This window comes from Nestor notabilis, unplaced genomic scaffold (assembly GCF_000696875.1).
Source record: "Nestor notabilis isolate BGI_N333 unplaced genomic scaffold, ASM69687v1 scaffold10935, whole genome shotgun sequence".
NCBI classification, from domain to species: domain Eukaryota; kingdom Metazoa; phylum Chordata; class Aves; order Psittaciformes; family Psittacidae; genus Nestor; species Nestor notabilis.
This window is the reverse complement of record NW_009929790.1, coordinates 28474-49610: the sequence shown is the minus strand read 5'-3', so window position 1 is coordinate 49610 and position 21137 is coordinate 28474. Positions and strand designations below refer to the sequence as shown.

The following is a 21137-nucleotide window of genomic DNA, read 5'->3' as shown; positions in this document are numbered from 1 at the left end:
AATGCTCATCAGTGTGAGATTTTTAAATATTTCATGTATTTATGGAGGTCTAAAATACAAAAAGAAAGATGGCAAGAAAATAAAGCAGCAGAAGGAGGCACTTGTGGAACATTTTTTGAAGATTTTCACCCTTGGATAAGCAGATGTTATAAAGTGATCATTTATCACATTGAATGTTCTTCCTTTCAGCCAAGGAGTATTGCAAAGTGATATTTCCATATGAAGCACAGAATGATGATGAACTCACAATCCGAGAAGGTGATGTCGTCACACTTATCAGTAAGGTAAAAGCAATGTTTTTTTCCTGTAAGCAGGGATCTGGTATTTAACATCAGAATCATTCGATTGCTGTAAAATCCCTATTTGAGCCTTTGGCAGTGTCCTGTCTAAAACAATGTTAGTTTGACACTGAAACACTACATAAACTTCAGACCTACATCTCCCTTCTTTTTGTGCTTTAGGGCCTTACCTTGATGATGTTAAGTGAACAGTAGGCATGTACCCTTGAGTTTACAAGTTCATACAATTAATTTTCATTTGAATCTGCTGGCAGATCTCCATACATAAACTGTAAATCCATCCCTGTATCAGAAATAAAAGCTAGAGAATAAACGGAAAGGCTCATGAAAGCAGGAGCTTTGAACATCTCTGTTAGGTGTGTGAGTTATCTTTCTTGTAGGAATTATGAATTACATTTTTTGGATTAGATGGAGATAATGTGCCTATATTAGCTTAATGAGCTGAACGCTTATTTAGAACGTAGCCACCCTACCACTATGGTAAAACAGAAAAAGATGATAAAACAAATCATTTTAGATCTGTGTCCTTTTCTTTAAAAGTACTTGAAATTATTCAAGATTAGAAATGAAACACCAGTCCCAGGATTTATACTATATCTACAAAAACTGTAGAGTAAGATGGTGAGTAAACAGTTGGCTTTCTTTTTAGAAGAGCTGTGCACCATGTTACAAAGAACAGATGATAGTTTAGATGCACCTTATTTCCTGCTCTTGTTTGAAGACTTTGGGGTTTGTTTAAATATTTTTGACTGCTGGACATAAGTATTTGGGAAAAAAAAAAGCTACAAACTAGAAAAGGCCATGGCTTTTGCATTACGAAAATGAATTGTAATGATGTGCACAATAGTGCTGCTGTTGTTTGTGCTTATATGAAAGTGAAAGAATGAATTCTATGATTGATAAGTTTCATAAGAAATTGTTGTTTGACTGATCATTTTGTTACATGGGCAGAAAACCCCAAAAACCTGGAGAAGTTCATCTGGGGCAGTGTTTGCTATATGCTAAGCCATTTGCAATCCTAGAGGACATCTTTGTCCTGAAGAATATACACGTAACCAAGGAAAAGTAACCAGATGTTTGGTAGGAAGAGAAACTGCAAATTTTAAAAATAAATTGTGTACATTGAATACCATACAATAACTTGCCCTCCATGATTTTTTGTTTAGCTTGCCTTGAAAATAGTTTAGCTTTGCCTTATTCAGAATGTTCTTGTGTGAGTATTTAAGAGTGTCTCTGATCATGGAAATGATATTGTTCCTGTCCAGTTCACGCTGTATTGACCAGGTTGATTTAACTCTTTGAGACAGCTAGTCTCCAGATGAAGCTGTGTTCTTCAATATACACAGACAAAGAGACTATGACTTTACTGAGGTTTTGATATGAGGTTTCATGTACTTGCTTTTTCCCATTTTTTTCTTCTTCCTGCTGCTCTGCCCCCACAATGAAAGGATATTTGTCTTTTATAATAACTGAGCTGATAATTTGACTGAATTGATCAGATTTCACAATCATGCAGTGAGAAGTTTGTCTGTATAGTTTCTAGTATATCCCCTTGTCCTTCTGTTCTCCAGCGTGATGTTATCAAGCCACTGCAGATATTTTACTCAATTTTCTTCTTTTTTTCTGTGGTATGTCACATGTCTATGAACAATTACATAAAACCATGCCTCTAGAGTGGGGGATCTCAATGAATAAAAGGCTTGGCATTTCTCCATGAATGTTTTTTTATGCTGTGTCTGAACTAATCCGAGATACTGAATAAACAGTGCTTAAAAACTAGGCACTTTGCAGTTCCTTTTGTAGTTTGCAGACCTCATTGCAGTCAGATTTGTGGGGTTTTTTCATCCAGTTTTAATACAGTTAAAAAAAATTAAATTCAAGTCATGTGAAGTCAAGGTCCTTGATGTAGAGTTCTGAAAACAGTGGGATCTCCTCTATGCTCTACCATGCAACATAGTTACTTTATTTTAGTCCAAATCTTCTGAATTAGGTGTCTGTTGACATCTTTCTTTTAGTCAGCATTAACAGTCAGCCTCACCTTTCTGCCCGCCAATGGCTCCTGCTAGAGAGTTAACTTTTACCTGGAATTGAAATCACCATGCTTAGAGAGTCCTTTCCATGACCAGTGATCCATACCGAGTGAGGGGAATTAAATGGAAATGTATGGAGTACTTCAGAAGCTATTACCATGGTTTTGCTTTGTTATCAGTTTACAGGGTGTCTTTTAATCAATTTGCAGGAAATTGTTTTGCAGGGCTTGCTTTCCATGCTGGAGAGCGTTAGTCAGAATTTATTCTTCCCAGTTACCTAGACCCAAGGAGAGAGGACTGTTGCTTTTAAAGAAAGCAGTGGATGTCAAAGTACTTCCCACAACCACAGATGCATTATCATATATGCATTCTGTTGAAATCACTAAAATCAGAAAGTATATAAATTGTCAGTATGAAAAGTCCCTCACTAGGCTGATTATTTTCACACAGTTGGATTTATAGGAATTTTGAAGACTCACGATTTTAACTTGAACTGAATTTTCATTAGTGAGAATGTATGGAAGTGGCTGAACTAATGAATGAGTAATACAAGAGTAGGAGAGAAATGTCATGAAAGTAATGCAAAATGCATTGTAATAATCTTAAAATGAAGATGAGATAGCACTTGATAGGTGCTGTGAGGAAGGGGAATGATTTAAATGGGCTAAATCAGAAGTTACTAGGAGAGCCTGTGTATTTGTGCATGCACATGTGAGAATTTGTGTGTGAGGAAGCTGTTAGTCTGGTATTTATCCTAAAATGCTAAAACTTTTTTTTGTGGACAGAACTACTAAGGAGTAGTCTCAGTAAATGCAGAATTCAAAACCACCTTTGTAACCATGCCCCTGCAGATAAAAGGGATAAGATTATATCAGATTTCTGTCTTTTCCAGCTAAATTAGTTACAAAATTCCCTTTGTCGTGACTATCAAATATATACCTAATATAAAGAACAAATGAACATTTTTTTGTCATGGCCTTTGCAGAATCTGTTTCAAGTTCTCACACTCTTTTGATGGATGTTGAGATCTTGAATCAAAAGCTGATCAGATGTTTCTTATAGTCTTCTCTGATGAGGGAATTTGAATATCTGAGTTTTTATGAAATAGCCAAAGGATACTTTGAATAGATTTGCTGAATCACAGTTGGTTTTCCTAGTCACTTGGAGAATGTGCTAATAAGGTTTTTTTTGATCACTGAAGTGGATCAGTGGGGGCTGATCATTTACTGGTCAGAACTGGTCAGTATCATAGGTTAAAATTTACCTGAAAGACTAGAAGAAGAGCAGAAATTAAGTTCACATAGATGTATTCCAAAATTTCTGGAAAAAGTTTTTCTCTCCTGCTTTTCCCCAGTGAAGCAAATACCCTTGTACATACGCAGAAAAGGTTTTATTTATTTATTACTGAAAATTAAAGTGGACAAATGGTAGCCCTTTAATTTCTTCATGCAAAATATTTAAAGATAAAAGACCAGAAAACATTGCTCAGAATTGTAAAAGAAGGTAAAAGCTTCATCTTCAAGGCAATGAACCAGGAAACTTGGTACCTTTGCTTTGCAAAAAGGGGTCTAAGAAAAATACACGTTTGGAAGGAAGAGAACAAAAAACAAAATACAGTGGTTTTACTTGTTCAGTTAAGGTGATTGTTGTGCAATTTGATGATAAAATATGTTGATAAGCCGAAAAGATGTGAATGGCAAGAGGCCGTGAGATTGACCCTGTAGGTTATTCGTTGTAATGTCAAACAGTTGTGTTCCTTAGGTAAATATTTTACTGTTTTCAGAATGTTCCTGACAGCATTTGGATAAGGACAAGAACACTGCTAGTGGCTGCGCTGTGCAGGGAGTGGCAAACAGATCTTTTGTCATGTTCAAATATTGATTTTGGAGATCGTATTTGTAATAGAGTTGCTTTAAAGCAGTAGAAGATTCACGTGACATTTTCAACTGTCATCTTGAAATCTTAGGATTTTTCTTCCCAGCACTTTCAGACATAGCTAACTGTAGGTCCCAGTGTTAATAAAGACTTTTTATGCAAACACTACACATTTCTTAGTAACTCTAATAAATTCTGAAAAATGCTTAGGAATCTGGAGATTTCACTGGCATACAGGAAATGACCTGTGTGAGGAATTGATAATAATAGCTAAATAATTTCAAAGCAAATACATCAAGCACACACTGGCAGCTGTGTGCTCATTTGAGAGCAGTTTTACTTGCACAAGCGGGAAGATTTCATTGAGCTGTTTTCATTCATCAGTGTACCTGAGCTCTAGGCAGTAAAGATAACTTTGTTCCCAGGAATGGAAATGGTCTGGATAAATAAAATTAAGTAAGTACTTCAAAAATCATGGCAAGTTGGAAAAGTTGACGGTAATAGAAGAGTATCCTCACCTGAACCCTTAATGTTGGAGTAGGAGTTGTAGAGGGCAATATCAATGACAGTTCTGCTAATTCTGAATTTACAAGATGTTGAAATTAATAGATGTCAATATATTAGCTGGGAAAATAATCTTGTGCCATACTCCATTTGCATACTCCATCTGACTTCTCCCTCAGTCTCCACCTACCTGGATTGCTAAACCTTTCTTCTCATGCTAAAGGATAACAGTGAAATATGTGGCATTAGTGGTAGGAACGTGTTGCGCTGAACTGATGGATGAACATGATAGGAGGTCCTTTCTGATTTTGCAAAGCAGCTTTCATGGGGAGGCAAGTTTCATGGAGGGCGCCCAGCCTCCTTGTGGATTCATCAAAAATGTATGAAGGATTAATGGGGTGAAAAAGAACAGAACAGTCACATACAGCCTCCTAGACTCTTGCTGGTGCTTTTCAGATGGTACTGGGAAAGTTGGTGCACTGGTATGATGAAAGACACAACAGTGTAATGCCTGTCAGTACTGAAAGACATGACAAATTATTGGTATAGATATTTAATGACAATCCAGATATTTCATAGCAATCCAATTTGTGGTACTTAATTCTGTGTTGGGGAAAAAAAGAGCCAGAAACCTAGGTTCTAAAATAAGCATAATGGCCATGAGTTTTTGCAAAGATAGTATTTGCTTTTGGTGTTATTATTGATAATGTACTTTTACTGGTAGATTTGCAAGTTTTGTGGTTCAAAATGCTGTACATTTAGTGAGTCCCTGCCCTGGAGCACATGCAGTGAAGTGATAAGATGCACAATTAAGTACAGGAGAGTAGGAGGATATAAGAAAACAATTAAATGAGATTCAGTATTGATAGTTTCTTTCATAATGTCATGTTTTCACTGTTGCAGTGACTGCTCTGCATCTGTCCATGTTAAAGTATGAAATCTGTCCTTATGCAAAGCACTTAATATTTTCCAATTCTTAGAGCAGTCATTAGGCACTTAATTTCTGTTTATAGAGAGTTACCCAATATATGGCTCTTACGCCAAAACAATTCTCCTGGTTTTCTTTCTCTCTTACAAGATCTTTAAATGCTTATCATGATGCAGGAGGTAATTGTCCAGAGCACTTTCTTTAGTGGAGTGATTGCCAAGGCAAATGCAGCTGGGTAGGGCTGTGGAAGAAAACAGCTGCTTTCACAAATGCAGGAAGCTCCGAAAGGGGTGAAATTAGTAAGTGCTATGTACAAGAATCATGCCAGTGAGTTGAGGCCATGAGCAGGGGAAGGAGCAGGAGCCAGACGATGTGATAGAGGAGAACGCTGGCTGACACTTAGTTGGATGTTTCACTAGGTTGTGGTGTCACTAGGGTAGAAACCTCGGTTGTCTGCATTTGTTTCTATGGGGTTTTTTTTCCATTACTGATTTTTTTCTGTACAATTTTAATTACAAACAGCACACACATATTTTACAACCCTCAGTTATAGAATTATGTGGAAGAATTAGAAGACTTCCAGTTTTTCTTTGCATAGGAACAAATAGATAGACAGTATCGCTCATTTTCCATATTAAGATGAAGTTTGCAGTTTTTTCCCTTCTATGGGTAAACAAAAAAAAAAAAGTGGTAATATTTGAGGTCATTAAAAATAAACCTAATTGGCCAAGAAAGCAGGAATTTTCAAAACGAAAGTATGGTAGCTTAAGTTTGTCTCTTTTGAAGGAAGGAAAAAAGTCATGTTTCATAATAGTCATTCAGATAGTTTTCTTTTTCATTGATTGTCAGCTAAAAGCTTTCATCTCATTTTTGGACATGAGTTCACTAATATAACAATACAAAAAAAAGGGGGAAATGTCTGGTTTAATAAAACATAAAAATGGCTTTCTGTCAGAGCAACACAGTGGATTTTGTTGACACTGAACATCTGGTCACACAGATGCCCCTATTTGGTTTTAATGCAGGGTATTTTGAGCATTTGTAACTTCTGGAACAACCTTGCATAAGGAAACTGAAAGGAAAACAGTAAATAAATATCAAATAATGTCCAGCTTTAAGAGAGCTTTTATGATGTTTTGTGTTTGTAGAATAGCATGTAAGCAATAACAACACTTCTTGCTTTCCTTTGGAAATAAATAGGTATTTCCCTCAAAGAGAATAATATCATAAAGGGTCTCAGTTCATGCCCTTTTCTCTCCTGAGATAACCATGAATTATTCAACTCATCTTTAGCCAGCCCTAATAGCCCTACCTTATCTGCTTTCTGTGTTCCTTGCCCCCTGTGCTGTGCTCAGCACCAGTTTTTCCCCAAAGACATCCTGCCTCCTTAGCTAATGGAGCAACCTGCTCATACTAAAGTTGTTGATTGCATATAAGAAATTATTTTGTGAAGTGTGCATGCTGAGGGTGCAGTTTTATGTGATTGATGGTAGGTGGCTGCTGAAAGGGGTGGTTCTGCTTCTGCCTTTTTGCCTTGCATCTGCCAACCTTGGCCACAGCACACAGGAAAGGGAAGGGGGAGTCGAGGAGCGGGATTGCTCTTGCAGTCAACAGACTGGCGTAGTGGTAGGGTCACTTTTCCCTAACCTGAGACTTTCCTCTGAAATTTTTGACCTAGTGGAATGAGAAGGTTAGGGTTTTTGCTGGATTTCAAGACACAGTGCCGTGTGGGATAGTAGCAGAATTCCTGCAGAATGAGATCCTTTTGACATGCTAATGTGTGTGGCAAGTGCATGGGGTAAGACTTGTGTCACTGCATAGAAGCATGAGTGTTTCCTCATATGAGTGATATAAAACTTGTCGGGACACTGATGATCAAATAAATAAATATGTTCATTTTGTAAAATAATTTGATATACACAGTAAATTATAGGGAAAACAGACTGTTAGTAATTGTTCTCATGTTTTTCTTTTTGCCTGAATCTTGTCCTTAGCCAAGACTTTCCAGCGTTTATAAATAAATTTTAATGCTTACTCATACCTTGCAGCATTTATTGTCTGTTGTAATTAGCAATGGGGCATCAAGTAAGGTCTGGTAGAGATAAAGCCTGACAATATGTTTAATAAGGTACCAGGTGCAGCTTACATTTCACTGGTATCTTTAGAAACATTACTGAAATGCTAATGTTTGAGCTGAGCACTTAAATAAACTGCGAAGCCTGAGATTAGTACAGGGGAGAGGGGAGAAGCCAGCACTTGAATGTTCTTCTTGTTAGTATATTTGTAATACTTTTTTTTTTAGGTATGTACTGAAGTTTTCTTTTCCTGTTCTTGTTATCACTGATTGCAGTGCTACAACAGTGCCTTCAGAGGAAGGGTGCTGTTGTTCCTAGGAATTTTAATTTTGACAAACAGGAGTTCATGCCAGGCTATGTAGGAGAACTGGCAGGATCCCCCATGCATGCAATGCTCCAAGATTTGCATCATTTGAAGAGAGTTAGGTTTATTTGTAAGTATATTACTACAGCCAAGCTAATCTAAAAAGGTGACATATTTTAAGTTAAAAAAGAAAGACGTTTTTTGCTGCCCTGTGCTTACAAAAGATATCACTGAAATGCTGAGGCATCTGGAAAACCGTGATTATTGTTCACAATGTGGGCTTTAGACTCACTGCTTAGCTTCATCCTTTCTTTTATCATGAATGCTGGGTTCACCTGCTGGTTTCATGGTATTATCTGAAGTCCAACTGTTTCAGGGTAGGGAGAGCTATTTAAAGAGAAAGTAAAAGTGCACTGATAGTGCCAAGTAATTAGTAATTGTAATTAGGACCCTGGTCCTAAGATGCCTGTGACCTAAGTAGTAATAGCATTAAATAATCCTTCAAATGTTTTATTCTATGTTTTTATAATCTTTCCAAATATAACAAATGTAATTACATAAATATTTTATCTTGGCTCATCAGAGGCATAAATTATGTCTGTTACTAGCAGCACCTTTTGTGTTGGCTGATTTAGTTTTAATTTGAATATTGGAGTGCTGGAGTTTTATGATGTGGAACATACTTATTTCTCCATGATATTCTGCTGACTGAACATTGCAAGTGAAGTGAATCCCCGAAGAGATTGTTTTGTTCTACGAGCAAATTATGTTCAAACATAATTTTTCCTGTTTGTAGAAATATTTCATCAAAGCATTTCAGCTTCACTGCTGATGAAACTATTTAGTCACAGAGTCCAAAGGTTGTAGTCAAAAGGTTAGATTTAGCCTGAAACAGATTTAACAGACAAAATATATCTGATCTGCTACATCCCCTACTCTAATGTCGTGGGTAGTGCAGGTCATTCATTATTCTCAGTCAGTTTCTTTCTTTTTTTTTAGCAGGGCCCAATAACTTAGGCCAATTCTTGAACAGACTTTGTCTTCTGGAGAGGTTGTGCCTTCCAGTAAAAAACACTTCTTGGAAAGAGTAGTGTAACCACAACTGAAATCATGTCTAATTTCTTATGGTCTCTCCCATTTCCTTCTGTACAATGTTGACACAGTAAACTCTTAGTAGAGCCTTGGAGCTCATGGGTAAAGAAAAATTTAGCTGTTTGCCTGTTTGATTTTTTAAGCTTTAAAATATGCAACTGTTATTATCCGATGTAAGGTCCTAATGGCTTGGGCATGAAAGCTGACAGGCGATGGGAATGATCCATGCAGGATATGGAGCTTTTGGGACGTAGGCTGAGGACCTGAGGGAGCCAAACAGAGCCACAGTGGGAGGTTTCCTCTCATACTTTTCTTTCAGTATTTCATAATCTATGAGTATTTGCAAGAAAGTGTATGTAAAGGGAAAATGGGTGCTCTCCAGGACTGCCTCAGAAAACTAATTTATTGTATATTGGACTGTCTCTTTTATCTAAATGATCTTGGATTAGGTAGTTGTTGAGAGATTCATTTATCCTCATTGCCAGATTTGAAAATGATGTTTTTGCTGAGGAGTACTTGATCACTAACCAGATGCTTTAAATCATAGCTTTTTTTTTTTTAACTGTTTAACATATTTTCAGTGTACTTTAAAGTCTCAATCCCAGTAACCAATCTTAATAAGTAAGTAACAAAGCTTGATCATTTTAAATAGTCTTAGACAGCACAAGGTAGGTGTAATGTAAGCCTCTGGAGAGAATTTTTCCTTCATTCATAGATGTTCTACCAGGTTTAATGAGAATTTATGGAGACTCTAAAATCAGGGTTTTTCTGGCTTTTAAAATAAAATTGGATTTTGGTATGTCTTGGGTTTTGACATGCCTTGGTTTCAGCATCATGATACTGAGTATAGCAAGAAATCTAAAAAAAAGAAACCACCCCACATTCTGAAATATGATTAAACTGCTTTTTTCACCCAGCTTTAACATGATTTTCTTGTTTCCTCCCAATGACAAGGTTGTGTTATTGTAGATCTGATGCAGTATGAGCTGACTGACAGAGTGCTTGTTCTTCAGATTTGTCTTTCTATGAAGCCTTTAATCCTCAGATTCAGAAGCCTTTATATGTTACATATATCTGTGTGTATGGATGATGTCTTGAAAGCTGCTATAGACACATTTGTTCACATTGAAGGTGGTTTGTTTTTCTTTAAATCATGAGGTTGTCTATCCATTGTAGAAAGACTGCAGCTGGTTTCAGCAATGATTTAGGTACAAGTCCAGCAGCTTCTGAACACAGGCAAGAGAAAAATTATTATCAGTGGACAGAGAGACAAGTAGCTACTGATTTTTATTTAAGTGATAAAGAACGGTCTCATAGCACACAGTAACTCCTGTAAGTGGCTAGAAGAAAAAAAGAGGAAAAGTAAACCAGTGCATAGTAGCTGGAAGAAAACATCGATTGGCACATATCTGATATAAATACTATAGTAATTTCTATGCTTTATTGACTCCTAGCAAAATAATGAAAAAAAAAAAATAATCTGTAAGAGTTTTTATTATAAATACGTTCACAACCAGAAGTGTTGCTTTCCACTTTCAGAGAAAGTGTTGGTTGCCTTTGTGATCCTTTCATCCAGCTGGAGCCTAGATTGCAAGTAGCAGCATGGGCTAGAAATAAACCCTTCTGTAATAACCAAGCCTGGTTATTGAGAGAGAGAGCATTATATGAAATCAAAACCCCTCAGTCTCCGGGGTATATGAAACTCCTGCCTACTTGGAGCAGAGTGAGAGGCTGTGAAGCTGTGAGTGTTTCCAGGAGGGAGAATTCAGTCATATTTGCGTGACAGGGCAGTCTGCCACTGTCAGGCTCGTAGCTGGGACAGGCCTCGGTGTGAGAGAGATGTGCCACTTGCTGGGTGTGAACTTGCATCTTTTAATTTCAGGGTCTTGAATCACAGAATTGTCGAATCATAGAATAGTTTGGGTTGGAAAGGATCTTAAGATCATCTAGTTCCAACCCCCCCATATGGGCAGGGACATCACACACCAACCATGTCACCCAAAACTCCATCCAGCCTGGCCTTGAACACTGCCAGGGATGGAGCATTCACAACTGATTGTGAAAACAGTGTTTCATCAGCTAATAAAGAGGAGATTAAGTTACTGGGGGACTGACAGCTCTGCCTTATCAACCTCTGTTGTCATCTCTTGCCACCAAAGAAAACCAGCAATGGTGTTTGACTAAGGGGAAGTTTGTGTTATTGTCTTGCAACCAGCTATACTCCTACACTGGAGAGATGACTAGGGCTGGCGTCTTGTCAGTAGTGTCTGTCTAGGTACAGCTGCTTCTCTGCAGTGAGCAGAGCATAGTAAGACTATGTAGTATAAGGCACCTTATGCTGGGGCTTTCTGTTCAACCTCCACCAGCTTCTGCTTTTTTACAGTTGGATTGAGAGTGCTGAGGGAAGGAACAGCACGGTGTTTGTTTTAATACAAGAGCAGTAGTTTTGCTGCTAAGCAAACATAGGATACTGTGTGAATAAGAGACCAAACAATGTCGTGATTCTTTCACCCAGAAGAGGAGGAAGCAAGACTCCAGTGATTCATGGCTTTTTTTTTTAGCCACTATGAGTAGCTACAGGATCTCTGCAGTTGCTAAAAGGAGACTAAGTCTTGATGTTATGCTGTCAACCCTACTTATGTATTTCACTATATTTCACTTACATTCAGTAACAGTATGAAAAATCTGGTGCTCCAAATGGAAAATTTCTTTGCCTGTATGTTAAAATGTCTTTGGATGGCTTTTTTCTGGTCTTTCTATTCATGCATCACTTTCTCTTTTCCCCATTCCACCCCAGTCTTTTAGTCACCACAGACATAGGTTTGAGAATGGAGTTGTTATTTTTCTTATTATTGGGTTTTGGTTTTTATTTGGTTTTCTTCTTTTCTTTTCTTCTAATATTACTTTCAGGGTGGGGGGGAAAGGTCTGTTTTCTCCAGATTATTTCCTCACAACTTGCATGTCTCATTTCTAATTACATGAGTGAAAGTTCTCTACCTCTTATTCTTCATAGAATCATAGAATGATTTGGGTTGAAGGGACCTTAAAGATCACCCAGTTCCAGCCCCCTGCCATGGGCAGGGACACCTTCCACTAGACCAGGTTGCTCCAAGCCCCGTCCAACCTGGCCTTGAACACTGCCAGGGGTGGGGCATTCACAGCTTCTGTGGTCAACCTGTTCCAATGCTTCAGCACCCTCACAGTGAGTTAAGAACTTCTTCCCAATATCTAATCTAAATCTTCTCGCTGTCAGCTAAAAACCATTCCCCCTTGTCCTGTCACTGCATGCCCTTGTACAAAGTCCCTCTCCAGATTTCCTGTAGACCCGCTTTAGGTACTAGAAGGCTGCTCTAATGTCTCCCCAAAGCCTTCTCTTCTTTGGGTTTTCTGGTAGTTGTCCTTTCTCCCATGTTTACGCTCTCCTCTTACAATGTTTTCCTGATTTACATAAGAATTCCAGCTCAGGTTGACATTGTAATAGCTTATATTTTGTGTAATATTTGTTACAAATACTATAAAGTTTAAAAATTTCTCCTCAAAAAATCCTCAACATCTCTGTCTTCCTCTTCACTATGTTTTGTCCAGTTCTTTACTCTAACACTTATTACAAAATGAATGTTGCTAATAAATCCAATGCATTGAGTTTATTATCACTAATTTGGGATCTGCTGAGCTTGGAATTAGAATGGATTTTGATTCTGCCACTGAAGAGCTTTTCAATCCTTCTTTCATTTGGCTCTCCTCCCTTTCTTTACTTTATTCTCTGAAAGGTCATTTGGATTAAGTTACATACAGACAACATTTTGGAACAAAACTACTGAGCAAGGACAGATGCAGTGGCCAAGCTCCCCCCACATATAAAAGAAGCCATGAGGGGGAGTGCCAGTGACCAGGAGTGCCACCAGCAGGGTGGGCAAACAGGACATGGTGTGACAGCAAGGGTATGGTGCAGCAGTTCATGCAGAAGGGCCTGCCAGCTCAACCAGGGAGCAATGGGATCCACCCAGCACAAAGCCATGGCCTCTCTAAGCTCAGCACCCACCACGACTGACACAGCTGCCCAGGCATTGCTCCAGTGGGAACATGCTGCCACCCAGGTGTCAGCTGCAGGCTGTGCTCTGTGCTTATGCCTTCATGGAATGGCAGCAGTAAGCACACCTCTGGGAGGTGTGCCCAGGCAGAGGAACTCCTCCACTTGATGACCGAGCTCTGGGAGGAGGTGAGTGAGGAGTACCGGGGAGTCTGAGAGGTGCAGAGGCTACTGGAATCGCACCCTGCCACTACTGGAGTGGCTGAGGGAACTGGGGGTGTTCCGCCTGGAGAAAAGGCAGCTCAGGAGACCTTATCGCTCTCTACAACTACCTGAAAGGAGGTTGTAGCGAGGGGGCTATCGGTCTCTTCTCCCAAGTAACAAGTGATAGGATGAGAGGAAATGGCCTGAAGTTGTGTATGGGGGGTGTTATTTAGAGTGGACGTTAGGAAAAATTTCTTCACCTTCAAAGGTTTGTCAAGCAGGCTGCCGAGGGAAGCGGTGGAGTCATCATCCCTGGAGAGGTATTTAAAAGACGTGTAGATGTGGCACTTAGGGGCATGGTTTAGTGGTGGACTTCGCAGTGTTGGTTAGTGGTTGGACTCAATGGTCTTAGAGGTCTTTAACAACCTAAATGATTCTATGATTCTACACTGGAAATGAGGATAAAACCAAGATTTGTGTTTCAGTGAAAAAATGCTAAAATTTCCCTCTGGATTTTTGTTTCATGAATCTGCCTCTGCCTGAACAATGAAAGCAGAATTGGCAATGTGAACTGGCGGTGGATTTCTGTTAGGTGTTTGTTTGCACTGTTACTGCAATGAGTCGATGAGTACAGTCTCTGAGTCAAGCTTTGGTAGGAGTCGATTTTTACAGTAGCTAAATGTTGGCCCAGCTACCACCTAACTTGCATGAACTCTAGTATCTGTCAAACACAATTTCTACTTTTTTGCTGTGTCTTACTTTTCAGTTTTGTAAATCTTTCTTATATTAAACTAAAATACATTTTTAGTAAGTGGGATATATTTTTTCATCGAGGGAATTTTTCAGCATCTGATTTTTGTTTACATTGTTACAAGTCAGGCAGGATAACATGGAGATAAGGCAGAGATCCACTTTGTTAATAAATTTTGGAATGTTGATGATGGTAATAGCTTGACAGCTTTTGTATAAAATCTGCATTTTGAAATTACAGCCATTTTGCTGACCTTGAACATGTTCAGATATGTTAAAAGACACAACATGATTAGGATTTCATGGCTGATGGGCATCTGGAAGTACCAGAGTAGGTTTTGCTCAGTTTCAATCACACTGCCTTCATTGTGCTTCACAGCTCTGTCATTTGTTAGTGTTTGAGTCAGCTTGTGCAGCTGTAACTCAGGTATCCTTGTATGCTTGTCTGTCTCATGATGAAGACATACCTGCTGCCTGCAGTATACATGGGTTTCCAGAGGCTACTGAGGCTGACCAAGCCTGCAGCTGTGGGTAGCAGAAGGGCACCACCACTGAGATTCTTCACCAGATCTCATCTGTAGCTTTTAATTTCTGAGATCTCTGTATCCTTTTGCTCAGTGACACAGAAGCCTCCTCTGGCAAACACACTAAATGAGGAAATTAAAGAGAAACTGCCTGAAGATTTACTTTATGAAAATCCAGCGTGGTTATTGGCTGCATAAGCCTGAGCAACAAGCTGGAGAAGAGTAAAAAGCAAACCTGCAGCTGTTTGGGATTAATGACTGTGTAATGCAAACAACATCTTCATGAAAACAAATGAGCTTTAAACAAAACATTGAATACAATATTCATGCGTATTAGTAAAATGAAGAAGTAGGAGTAAGATTTGTGTTTCCTAAGAGCATAAAAAAATCCGACCTAAAAAGAATGTCTGTGATGTCGTGTGTTGTTTAGTCAGGTTTATTAGCTAGCACTAGGCTGTGCTATCAGCTGAAGCAGAAGCTTTTCATCCCTGGATGCTTGAATTATTCTTAATATTTTTCAAAATCTAAATTGGGTCATAAATGTTTTGGCAATTTCAGATTAGCGGCGTAGGGGGTGGAGGGCATTATAAAACACACCATGTGATAGAACAGTTGAGTGCACTGATTACTAGGCTGTGCAAGTAGATAGAGCCAAGTGGGGGGGCACCTTCACATCAGGAATAGGGGTGCTGGCTCTGCAGTGAGGGTAATATCCTGCACAGTGCCCGCCCATGCCGTGCATGACTAGCAGATTATCTCGGTCCTTCATGGGGCCCTGTGTTCACTCAGTGGATATTTCGAAAACATCAGCGAGTCAGGAATCAGCCCTGTTCACTAAACAAAGCCTGGACACTAACAGAACTGGTAAATACCTCCTATATAACTCCCAGGAAGGTCTGTCTATAAAAGGCAAGTGTCCTTGGTGAAGGCCATGCTGCTAAAGAGAAGGGAGAACACAGGAGAAATGCACAGATTGAGCATGAGAGAAAACAACCAGAAAAAGGGTGGCAGGATTGTTCGGTGCCTGTGTCTTTAGATCCGGAACAGATTACATCAGAGTAAAATATTGAGATATGGCAGGGTGAGGGGGGAAATGAACCCCCAAACCAGACATGATGCAAGAAAGCAGGATATTTAGCTCATGTGTTTAGTTAGCATATACTCTGTCTCAGGAGATGAGGTGGACTAAATAAGCTAAGTAAAAAGCCTAAAATAGAAAAGTAACTACAAAAACCCAATCAGAACATAAAAGCAATGATCTTTTAACACTAGTCTGTTTTCTCTCAAGTATTGTCCAGTGTTCATGCATTACAACTTACAGAAAAATACTAACAAGCACAGGCATTGTGAACAATAATTTTAAGATTTCTCTTCATATTAAATACACCTGATTAAGTTAGCTTGCATTATTCTGTCATCCCTGTAGCAGCTGAAACAAATGATTTCATGGAAATACAACAATAAAGCTAGTTTGCATGCATGTATTATCATACAATCTTTTATTGCCCATTCACATTAAGATTTTTTTCAGGGGATCCTCTCCCCTGTTTAAACTACTGTATACTTCTTCTTGACAAAGAAATACTTGTTTCCTCTTATTTTTCCCTCTCTGTACTTTTGTAGTATATGGATGTTTTGTAAGCATATTACAACTGCTTCTAGGCAGATGATAAGATGAAGGTCAGAGTGGCTGTATTTTAGTCTTTACTCATTTTGGATACCGATCTTGAAAAACAAAACAAAACAAAACCAGATCTGTCTTTTAATGAATATTTAACATTCTGTTTCCCTATACACATGGCTACAGCAGTGACTGGTTTGGGCATGTGACATTTTTAACCCTGGAGCTTTTATATGTACTGCACAACAGGTATGCCTTCAGAGCCGAATTGTGTAGATACACAGCATTAAGACATGCAGTTCCACTTGGTGTTTTTAAAGCTATTTTCTCACACGACAAGAATGTTAAGATTCTGAACACCTTGATCCAGTGCTGTTTCCAGAGAAATGTTGCCTGATACTATATATGAGGCTTGTAGTATTTGACCTATTTCATTTGCTTCTGTCCAGTTTTTATAGCTTTGTTCTCTGTGCAAACCTAGTAGTGTATGTTGTTGCCTCTCCCTTTTTCCTAAACTACCTGCTCACTCTTGCCTACTTTTATTATATCCATACCCCCCATATATTCTTGTCATTATATTCTGGTATTCCAGATGCACAGCTTTTTAGCTCTCTCACTTTACTGAAAAGCAAGAAGAGAAAGGTGATTGTAATGAGCCAGCATTGTACATTATCGTGCATTTTTCCATAGCCCATATAAAGTCTTTTCAGGGCAAGAACCACTCAGTTTCTTCAGCAGTGAGTGATGGAGAATCCTCACTGCAGGATGACCTAGAACAGTGACCATGCCCCAAGCTAGAACTGTCAGATCTACATCTGTGCCAGTGGGTATTCAGAGAAAACAGCTGCTAATTTTCAACTCATCTTTTCTGAACAGTGGGGAAAAGTGATTTTTTTAAAAACTAAAGTACTTCATTATATCTGGGAGAGTTTCCACAGGGTTGGATAAGAAATGTTAGAATATTAACATCCACCATGTTGAACTCTTGAGTAGTTGCAATGTGACTCTGCTCCCAGGGGGGCTGGATATACCTGGCACGGGCAGATGGTTTGGTCAGTCCAGTTCTGTAGCTGTGGAAGCAGTGGTGCCACAGTGATAGCTTAAGGCTGATGTTGCCAGATGATGGAGGGTCCAAGCTGCAAACCCAACCCTGTGTAGCCCTGGCTCTCATAGAATGGGGGGATCCCTGGTGAGTTTTTGTCCTCTTAAACCCATGCGCTGTTTGTGGGATTTCCTTTTCCCTCATGCCTCAGGTGTGTAATATTTATTGCATGGCTCTGAGCCACATGAAGATTTAAGACTACTGCTCAAGCGGATAGAAAGGTTGGCCAGCCAGGGGCTGAGCCAACTGCTAAAATTGGCTGAAACAGTTCTAAGGCTGAGCAGACAATAGGTGGCTTTCCTATAATTGTGCTTTGGAATAGAGCTGAATTGGTTCAGCTACAGCTTTCAGAGAATGTGGAAAATCTTAACTAGAAGTGTTCTCTTTAGCAAACACAAAAATAATGAACATGAAGCTTACCATCCAGGAATTAAGGAACAATTACAACCTTTTCTAAAATGGCTGTGGCTTCTGTTGCTGTTATTATTCATTACCAAAATAGCTGTACTGGTTTTTTTTATCGTTTAGACTCACTAACATAGTAGTTAACTTATTGCAGGCATTTAGCTATACATTGTTTTGCTACACAGTCTGCATTGTGCTGCTCAACAATGCTGCAGAAAAAGGTGATGCTTGATATTGTTCAAGCGTATAGTGCCTTCTGAATTGGACTGTGATGAAATTTAATAATTCTAATGTGTCAAACTTTTCTGGAAAGTGTGGGAAATAAAGGAGCTTTTTTACCTCCCAGGATTTATGATGTTTAATTAAGTTATTGTCTTTCTGTAAAATGAAGTTGGAGAGAAGTAGTATAGTACATGCTGAAAATGCTTACTTGTTTGATAGATCAAATGCTGAAATAGTGTTTTGCTTTAGACACTGATAACTCTTGAGCTCTTACAGCATGTTTATTGTTCTTTCCTACCTCCTCTATGTGATATTGTAATGCAGGGTGATTACTGAAGTTCTTATCTGGTAGATTACCCTGTTAACCTGGCCCTCCAGTAAATTGTCATGTTCTAGCAAAAAGGCAGGACATTATGCAAAAGAGCACTTCAGCACACAAATCTGTTCAGCACACAAGTACATTGTGGTTTTCATGTTATTTTACTCTTTTGCAGGATTGCATTGATGTGGGTTGGTGGGAAGGAGAACTCAATGGCAGACGAGGTGTGTTTCCAGATAACTTTGTCAAGCTTCTTCCTTCCGATTTTGAAAAAGAGGTAAGCAATGTATTCTTCCATTTTCACTTTAGAATACAGAATAAGAGTGGAGTTGAAAGAAATTCTCTTTTGGGTATGTGATTTTAACAAAGTTTTAATAACAAAAAATTGTTAAAGGAAGCAAAGTTCTGGGTTACAAAGCATCCATGAAGTAAACATGTGGCAGTCATAATCATGTTACGGAGTTTCTTTAAAGGGTTTGACTGGCCCATCCAGTCAGTCTGCCTACACTACATTGCTCTGAAATCCCTCTATCCTGCATCCTAAGTTTGAAAGAGAGAGAAACTGGACGTCCCAGGATAATTTGCTGAGTCAAGTGAGCAGTGTTAACTCTTCTCCATTGTTTCTGTGGTGGAATATGAAGTTAGCTCACCACCTGTCCCAGAATGAAAAGAGGAAAATTTTAACTGTGAGATTTGAAAAACAACAGTGAGCTTTTGGTATCTCAGAGGCATGTTTCTTTACCTCTCTCAGAATTATTAAAAAAGAAGGTATAAAATCTATGCAGAAGCTTTTTCAGCTTCAATTTATTTGATGAAGATGGCGTTATTATTTGCCAAACAATATCTAGAAATCTTGCAGCTTCCTGAAATAAAGTAATGGATTACTTTCCCCAAAGTCCGTTCCATTTCTAGGAACCTTTTCAGTCATCAGTGGGATATCACAAACTTGCGATCAGACTTTTAATTAGTATTTTACAGTGACAGTGTAAGCCTTCTGTGATAGAACTGAGGCTTACTGACACTCAGCTTCAATGTCTAGCAATAAAATTGGATGCCAGAGGCAAAAATTAAATAACTTGTAAAGCTAACATGATAATTACTGAAAATGAAGGTAGAAGAGCAGCAAAAACTGTGGGAGGTGAAAATGCAGTTCCATAGCAGAGTGGATATCCTGGCTTTAGGCCTAATAATGAAAGAAGGTGATTTTCAGAAGAGGCAGAAATCGTAAACCTTAAGACATAGTGAGCTTATTATAGAAGAAAAAAAAAAATCTTTACTCTTATGCAGTTTTTTTGTGATAAAATGTATTCTGTCTTTTTGAACTTATAAACTGTATCTTTTAGTGTTCTTCAGAGTACTGTGACTATAACTTGTAGAATAAATTCAATGTTCAGATGCTTAGAACTTGAAGCTAGGTTTGCTGTAAATGTGGAGAATAAAACTTTATTAATTTTTTAAATGGCACAGATCTGGACACATGAGTAAGGAACTGGTAGGACTATAGATTGTCTGCTTGAATCAGTGCTAAAAGGGAAGGAAATGGATACTTTTCCAGTGGTTTTGTCAGGTATTTTCTGATGTGATCCATAAGCTTTGGATTCCATCCCATGGCCTGGAAGTATTTGTTGCAGTAGTTCTTCTGCTTGTTGAAGAAAAGCTTGAGATCGTTTCCCATCGCATTATTCAGTCCCCAATTTTCCAATCCTGATCTTTTTCTACACATGGGTATTTGTCCAAGTCCTTTTCTATTCATTGCCTAGTCCCAGTCTCCACCTCTCAGGTGGTCTCAATTACAGAATTTCCCCTGAGCTCACTACCTGAGTCTGAATCAGCATCTGGATTTACTTTCTATCCCTACACCAAATTTCTATATCCAGCTTGTTTTCCTCTCCCCTTTCATTTTTTGTCCTTCTCCATAGTTTTGTTCTCTTCTTGTCCAACCAATCCTGACTTCCTTTCTGTTGGCTTAATTTCTAGTCTGTCTCTGTCACCTTCTCGGTTATCTCATCCAGAGACCCTTGTAATCCTTCCTTCTCCATGTTTCCCTCAGCAGTATTAAGGCTTTTTCGTGCTACCTCCTTTCTGATCTTTGTCTACCTTTTTGAAACAATGTATTTCCCTTATCAGCTTCCAGTTAAAGCCACCTTGTCTAATGAACCATAGGATTCTTTCTCCTTTGTATTTAGCTACGTTAGTGTTTTAGTTTTAATCAGGAGTGGGATTTGTAGTGAGTCTCTCACTTTTCCCTCTGCCCTTTTTTTTTTTTCACCATATATTTCTAAATACATTTGCCATATTTGAGAGAGATCCCTGGGAAGGGTGAGCAGCAAGGGCTCAGCCTTCACAGAAAACTTGCTCCTCGTTAACATTCAGACCAAACTTAAGAGTTCTAGGCTGAACTAATTACTGCAAGCGAGCAAAACAATTGATCTTGAAAGTAGGTGAGCCATTTGGCAGATATATAGAAAATAATAGGGAGGGGAGGATCAACATGGGTTTGATAGAAAATACAAACCTAAATGGTTGGTTGAAGTTTGGCAAAGCTATGTGTATCTGGAAAATCATCTTACAGGTAGGTCCACAGGACTATATACAGTGTTGCATAGCCAGTAAGGTAGTAACAGTGATTGTGATCTATCTGTAGCAAAGGAAATAAAGTCCTTCTCTAGAAAACGTGATAGACATATGAAGAAAACAATTATTAATTTTTACTTTGCCGTTACTCTTTATAATTATACTTCATGGTTTTTTAAGAACAAGACTTAAGGTATGTAATTTGATTTTGTATTCATTTGAAGATGTATATGGTTGATGCCAGTATGGTGTGTGTCCATACACACACATCAGCACAGA

General features: G+C 38.6%; 1 protein-coding gene across 1 annotated transcript in view; it reads left to right on the top strand.

Annotated features, from left to right (window-relative positions):
* The window catches only part of SH3KBP1 (SH3-domain kinase binding protein 1), a gene marked incomplete at its 5' end in the record, with an annotated part of 100329 nt that overhangs the window by 53022 nt on the left and 26170 nt on the right, over window positions 1-21137 (top strand). The window contains 2 exons of the mRNA XM_010015153.1: window positions 190-284; window positions 18460-18561. Of these exons, the coding sequence (XP_010013455.1) occupies window positions 190-284; window positions 18460-18561 (197 nt within the window). The remainder of the gene's footprint in view (window positions 1-189; window positions 285-18459; window positions 18562-21137) is intronic.